The following is a 7,399-nucleotide window of genomic DNA, read 5'->3' as shown; positions in this document are numbered from 1 at the left end:
TAATGCAGTAATATATTATGTATATGACCATATTATGGTGATCCTTGGGTCGTGATGATGGGGCCCTTGAATATTGTTGCCCAGGGTATAACAAAGTGTTAATCTGGCCCTGGCTATTTGAGAGAGGTTTTTAGGAAGCTTCTAAGGCATTACAGACCCAAACAAAAATGTTTTTGTCTCAGGTCACATCACATAACAAGGATAAATACTCCGTTCAATCATTCTATGTCACCTTTAATGATAAATGGTAAACAAACTTGGCTTGCTGTCCTCGAAGGGAGCTCTGCACCAGTGCTCTGAATCTTCAGAAAGAGCAAACCTGAGAGCTGGGGCTCGAGCCCCATGTTCAACCCCCCTACAACAGAACTACACACACTCTAAAAATGTCTGGCTTATTTTTGCCCCATAATGGGTAAATATAGACCTTTTGCGAGTCGACGTCACAGTTACGTCACGTGCGCAATGTGGTGGCAGAAAAACTGTGGAAATGAATGAGACACGAGTGAAACGAATAATATAACTCACTAGAAAATGTTTTGTTGTGCTGTTGAGTGTCAGAATAGGAATGCCAAAATAGATGACCTTCATTTTTATAGTATACTGTCGTCGGAGACACCATTTGAAGATAAACGTAGGTGTTTATGATTGCAATAAGCCCTTAAACGGACAGACTGAAGTAATGAAATCATCTGAAAATCTTTTAATAATTAGAATAGAAAATAATTAGAGAAGATATCCGGTGTTCTGTCGACTATGTGTCTCTTATAGCCTTTTTATCACGTTACATTTATAATTTATTTAGAAAGATTAAAGATTTGAATGAGTTCATAATATTAATAATATTAACATTTATTAAAGTTTTATTTTTTTCGTTTTCTATTACTTCTTTTTACCTTCTATCTTAGCCTATGTTTTCTTCCTGTTTGTTCTAAATTATGACGTTTACTAATAAATATATAAATAGCACACACACACACACACACACACACACACTCTGGTTTCCATGTTTTGTGGGGACATTCCATAGACGTAATGCATTTTATACCATACAAACTGTATATTCTATTCCCCTTACCTACCCCATTCCCTAACCCCAACCATCACAGAAACCCTTCTACTACTTCACATTCTCAAGATACTTCATTTTGTTTGATTTATACGCTTGTTTCCTCATGGGGACATCAAAATGTCCCCACGAGGTCACAAAAACACTGGTATTCCTATCTTTGTGGGGACAATTGGTCCCCACAACATGATAATTACCAGGTACACACACACACACACACACACACACACACACACACACGATGTAAAGTGTTAATACAGTTTTTCGCAATTGCTAAAACACTAAAACCCATTGGCTGAACAAAGTTTTCATTTACCTGAAGTCATTTATCTAATTGTGCAATCTGTTGTCAATATCTTAAACCATTTCACATCATAAAACACAATTTGCAGATCTTGCTTAGACATTTTAGCAAAACTCCAAACACATAATCATTCTCAAAACACATTCTGCACTCTAATGCACATATCATGCATATTGCTAAACACAAGCAGCAACAATCAAATACAAATGTCATCACACATGTCATTTATTAAACACAACCACTCAAAATGGATTTAACCTGTTTCAAATGATGTGACACAACCAGTATAAGCCAGATCACTGTTGTATACAGAAGTACAGTGCATTTTAGGCTGTATACTGTACAATGAAAAAAATTGTATGGCCCTGAACATTGTGCTTTCCTTTTGTTACTGTACTGACTGCTTTACAGTTTTACAGAAACAAAGGACAAGTTTGTGAAATGCAGGGTACAGTAATGTAAAACTAGGGGTGAAAAGTCTGAGTTCATCTCTCAAAAGTAAATTTTTACATTAGTGGACATGTCAATCCCATCAAAATGGCAGTCTGTGTGTCATTGTTCATGAACAAGACAGTCAAAATGTTGCCGTGTTGTCAATATACCAAGTGTACACAATTATATGTGTCAGTATTTTTTATGTAAACTGTGGATGAATTTACATTTTCACCCTTTTTCTGTAAACAAATAACACAAATTGTGATTTTGAAAAAAATGACAGTAAAAATAAAAATGTCAAAAAATGACTCCAAATCTCAGGATTCACTCGACAGGAATTTATCGATTCAGTTCACGATTCAGTTCTGTTCATTTACAAAAAAACCCATAGAAAACATGCTTCATGCTTACAGTAGCAGATTATGACACATATGGTCAACAATTTCATGCCTTGCACGATGAACTAATTCCTAAATGTTTTGAGGTGTAAGACTATTCAACAGAAATCAGTATAATGTATTTTCATGAAAATTAAATTGAAAATGCAAACAGCAGACATTTTTACACAATCATCTGCTTGATTGTATCAAAGCATTTGCAATTTGTCCAAAACAATGAGAGTTACACTGTAAAAATGTAAAAATGTACTCCCTGAGAACTATATGTTTTGAACCATGTGTTTTCTATTTTTTGGTGTAGTGTTTACTCACTGTTTGATAGTGTATATAATTTTGATCACTTATGAATTGAGAGCAGAGTTTGATTTTGAGCACAGGTAAAACTGTTTTGAGAGCAGTATTTGATTTTACACACAGGTAAAACTGTTTTGGGGCGAAAGTTTCATTTTGCAAGAGAAGTCAGAGGTTTTGCAAATAGTGCTTGAAGATGAGGTTTTGTGTTTAATGTTTTCAGAAAAAGGAGCAAGGTTTCAGAAATTGTGTTTTAGCAATTGAGAAAAACTGTAATATGTAGGCCTATACAAATTATTTTTTGTAAACATAATAGTTTTAAATCAAACACGTATGCTAAAAATATAAGGAAGAAATTGAAAACAGGAAATGATGAAATATTTAATAAATGATATTATACAGAATACATGATAGTATTGCTCTTATAAGTACTTCAGCGATGCATACTGTAAAAATAATTGATTTACCAATAAAGAACAATACATATACATTACATACATGCACACATATCAGTAGCCAAGCCATTTAAACTTAATTTATTTAACAAATAAATGTAACTTGGTGAAAACTTTATAAGAAACATTACACCTAAGAGAAATATAGGGGAAACAGACTTTTACAGAACACCAGATCCATAAAAATCACAGTTTAATGCTAAAACACTTCACACCGCTATTGCGGAGCTGTCACTTTCTGCCACCAGGTGGGCTCCGCCCACAAAAAAACGTCATCTCTGTTTGCAAACACGCAAAAGGTCTATTGGACAGAACACATGCTGGGTTGTTTTAACCCAACCGCTGGGTTATAATACCCCATGGTTGCGTTACAACAACCCAACATTGGGTAATTTTTGGCCCGGCATGTGTTCTGTCCAATATTTACCCATTGTGGGTCAAAAATAGCCCAGACATTTTTAGAGTGCAGACGAAGAAAGTGAGCAGTGAAGGAGGAGACAAAGGTGGAGGGATGCCGGAAAAATTGCAGCTGGAGGCGAAGCCTAAAGGCTGCCTTATATATGCCCATAATGTGGCTTGACAGGCCTTAATGTTTAGGCTCCTCTCGAATCTACGGTTGGAACTTCATTTAAAGGAATGTTCTCCTCTGTGTTAGAGTCACTAATTTTTCCTCTTAAAAGTTGTATTGCCCTCATACAAAACTCTTTGATTAGGTGAATCACATATTCAGATGAACTCATGTTTGCCTTTTTAAACATTTCATTAGTGTATAATTGACCTCCCTTCTTCTCCATCATTGTGTCAATCATCTGCAGTAATTTAGTAACCTGATCTCTGTCGTTCATACATGTATTGTTAATGAGGTGATATCTGCCTCCACATTTGTTTATTACATCATAGAGTTCTTTGTTATTCTCTATGCTTGAATCAAAATTCTTGTAGTTACATTTATCCCCACCAGTGAAGACAATAGTAATGTGATTTGTTACATCTTTCCCAAAAACCTTCTCAAGTCGCGTCAGCATTTCTGCCTCCTGCTCTGTGAAACGGCCATATGGAAAAACTAGAAGGAGAGCATGAACTCCTTCTTCAGCTTGTTTCAAACACATTCCAATCTCAACAGCTAATTTATCTATATGAATTTTTGAGTCAAAGAATCCAGGTGTGTCAATAACAGATACTTCCCTCCCATTGACTTCTGAGTGGTGTATTTCACTTTTTTCAGTTACAGCATTTAAATCAATTTTGGATTTGAAAACATTTCTTCCCAGTATGGTGTTTCCGGTTGCACTTTTCCCAACACCAGTCTTCCCCAGAAGTAATATTTTACGAGGAGGGAGATTGTTGTTCTTATCAGAAGATGTGGTCTGTGTAGCTGCTGCAAAAATGTTTATTTTATTTTATATATTTTACTGATGCCCCTCACCAGTTTGTTAGCTCAAAGACAAACATTTAGGAATAAACATGATTCTGGTATATTCAAAAATATCATAAATGTCCTCACCTGCTGAATTTGCCAAAGGGTAGTTATGGTCAATGCTTGAAAGGTCTTCTGTCTATAAACCAGAAAATGTAGATGCTTTATAAAATATTCTCTTTAGAGAAATTAAAGAGCTCAGGCAATAACGCACAGGTCACGTGCGGACCCTACAGACCCCTGACTGACGTGATCAACTGCATTCTTATGAAGGAAAGTTTATAGAATGCAGCTTCATTCTAGTTTCACAGATTGCTTCCCTGTCATGTATGTCAAGGTATTATTAATCTGTACAAAAATGTTTTTAGACTAAATAACAACATTTTCACATAAACATCTGTATGTTAGAAATGCAACTAGATGGTTTCATCAGGCAGTTACTTATTTATAGGTCTGGCTAGTGCCTAAATTGATCTCTGAAACCAATACCTTGTAGAAAATCTAATGTTTTGGTTTGCAAAAGACGAAGGGAGACAACAAGCATTATCACAATTGTGTGGTTTGGCAGCCATGCAAGAATTCGAGGATCTGTACAATTTTACATTAATTTTACACAACAACTTTTGCTTAGTGTAATAGTTGGTATGCGATAGATATTATATATGAATGAAGGTAATTTACTTTCCCTTGTTATCAGAAATAAACTACTGTAAAAGGACTCTGTTGTTATTGTGTTTAATCCACAAAAGGCGTTTGTTTATTTTGTTGCTGCTGAAACCGCCTACAATGTTTACTTTTTAATTATGTGGCCCTGCTTGTGAAAATCTAGCTAAACAGGTTTTAGTGATTTCCTGTTTTCTAGATAAAACCATCATACATGTAAAGAGCATTCTATGCAGGGGTGTTGCACAAGATCTCGGGCCCTATGCATTGGCAGTCCTGATGGGCCCCCATGCCCCACCCCCATAATATATTCCAGACTTTTCAAGGGCCCTATTTTCCTTTGGGGCCCTGGTAATCAGTACTGGTTTTACCCCCAGTCCGACGCCCCTGATTCTATGAGAATATAAATAAAACAACACACTCCCATTTAGAGCTGAGTCAAAGTAATGCTGCTTTATTAATGCTAAAAAATTGTGAATGCTCAAAACACAAATATAGCATCTGCATATCATTAAACTAGGCTTATTTTGGGTTTGTTATTTAAGCATTAGATATTTCAATCTACTAGCCTAGCACATGCAAAACATGAACTATCTATACTACACAACACAACAATCACTCTCAAGGTAAACATTTTTTTACTACACTTTGCTAATATGGGTTGTCATATAGTAACCTTAAACAAATGGCACATTCTATACCAATAACAGTTTTACTATCTTTCCACACAGGGCCACCCCTAGCTTTTTGGGGGCCCTAAGCAGATTTCAAAATGAGGCACCCATCATCTAATGTACACAACATACTAACCATACACAGATTATATCACAAACACAATCTGACAATGTTAAATAACAACACAACATAATTTCATTTTGCATGCTACATCAATGTAATTAGAATACATACAACACAGGCATTTTATTTAAAAATATAACACCATTTAGTATGTTTACTAAGCGATTGGTCATTGTACAGAATCATATTTTCAAGTATTTTCAACTATGTTTTACATATCTTGTTCATTTAACACCAGGGGCGTATCATTTTAAAAGTGGGTGGGGGGTGCGAAATGTCTACTATTTAAATTCTGCTGGGTTATTTTTAACCCAACGTTGGGTAAAGATTTTTTTACAGAACAAATGTTGGGTTATATGCTGGGTTGTTGTTAACCCAACCATGAGTTGAAACAACCAAGCATTGCATTGAAACAAACCAGCACATGCTTATTTATTAACCTAACGTGTTCTGTCCAATATTTACCCAGCGCTGGGTTAAAATTAAATGCACGGAATGGCATTTTGGCCCAAACCGGCCCACTTCATAGGATCACAAATACCACCCATCTTTGTGCAACCTTGACTATGTACCAAATCAAAACTATAAAATGATTAAGAGCTGACACGTGACATTAAAATAATATAATGGCACCATTGTAACATGTTTTAAAGGTTTTTTTAAAAATCTGCTAATTGTCATAGCCAGTGTGCACAATGTGTAAACTAACAATTCAGACCACCTTATGATGACACTGAGCCACGAGTCCCATTACAGCGTGTGCAGAATTATTAGGTATGGCGATATTTTGATCACTTTTCAAACTACAGCAATCTTAATAACTACCATTAATTTTGTATATATTTTTATCTTTCATCCTATTTTTGTGACCCTGCTGTCCCAATCAAGATTTATTGTCTAATGGTCACATCTCAATTTTGCAATTTCTATAGCTTCTTTAGGCATCTTTCTTACGAACATTAAATAGGGAATTTTTTAGGGTGATGCACCTTTTTTTGGCCCATTTTACCTGTAAAGGAAAATGTGCCTAATGGGTCATTCTACAAAAAAGGTGGAAATGCTTGTCCTTTGCTTTTGCAGACCCCTTAATCATTTAATTTGACCCAATAGTCCCATAATGATATACAGTATATCAGTGGTGCCTGCAGAAGTGGGTATACTATACATTTTGCCCCAAATTTTTTAAAGCGTCCCAGCAATAGATATATTTTAGTATTAAGTTATTAACATAATTAACATAATTTACAAGTTCCTGTTATTTTAAAAGTGCTCACTTTGTTTGACGTCTTTGTTGGAAACTGTAGCGGGACGGGCTGCATTTCTGTCGGCATCCTCTCTGACTTGGGGTGCGGGAGGCGGATGGAGCGGACGAGTGTGCTTGGCAATCGTTAGCTGAGCTGCTGGCTAAGAACACTGATGTTGATTACTATCGTTAGCTTAAACTGCTAGCTAAAAACGGGGATGTAGCATTGCGATGTTGTTTGTAAATCTGGAAAAAAGTTTCATTAGTTCGCTTCATCTTTCCTATTAATGATATCAGGCAGTGAACCAAGTACTGATTGACAGTTCTCT

General features: G+C 35.8%; 1 protein-coding gene across 1 annotated transcript; it reads right to left on the bottom strand.

The window, feature by feature from the left end:
- Positions 1–2,585: 2,585 nt before the first annotated feature.
- Positions 2,586–7,158, bottom strand: LOC129426204 (uncharacterized). The gene is made up of 3 exons (XM_073856710.1): positions 7,102–7,158; positions 4,454–4,505; positions 2,586–4,327 (listed from the first exon to the last, which is right to left on the bottom strand). The coding sequence occupies exons 1-3, from the start codon at positions 7,156–7,158 to the stop codon at positions 3,543–3,545; spliced, it is 894 nt and encodes a 297-aa protein (XP_073712811.1). The 3' UTR covers positions 2,586–3,542.
- Between the last annotated feature and the right edge of the window lie 241 nt (positions 7,159–7,399).

Source organism: Misgurnus anguillicaudatus, chromosome 19 (assembly GCF_027580225.2).
Source record: "Misgurnus anguillicaudatus chromosome 19, ASM2758022v2, whole genome shotgun sequence".
Classification (NCBI taxonomy): domain Eukaryota; kingdom Metazoa; phylum Chordata; class Actinopteri; order Cypriniformes; family Cobitidae; genus Misgurnus; species Misgurnus anguillicaudatus.
Note: the sequence above shows the minus strand (reverse complement) of the source record. Positions and strands in the feature narration are given on the sequence as shown.

Coding starts and splice junctions, on each gene's coding strand:
- LOC129426204 (XM_073856710.1), bottom strand. CDS start 7,158: ATGCCGACAGAAATGCAGCCCGTCCCGCTACAGTTTCCAACAAAGACG. Junction 4,506..7,101: donor CAACAAAGACGTCAAACAAA/GTGAGCACTTTT, acceptor TCTGGTTTATAG/ACAGAAGACCTTTCAAGCAT. Junction 4,328..4,453: donor CCCTTTGGCAAATTCAGCAG/GTGAGGACATTT, acceptor ACATTTTTGCAG/CAGCTACACAGACCACATCT.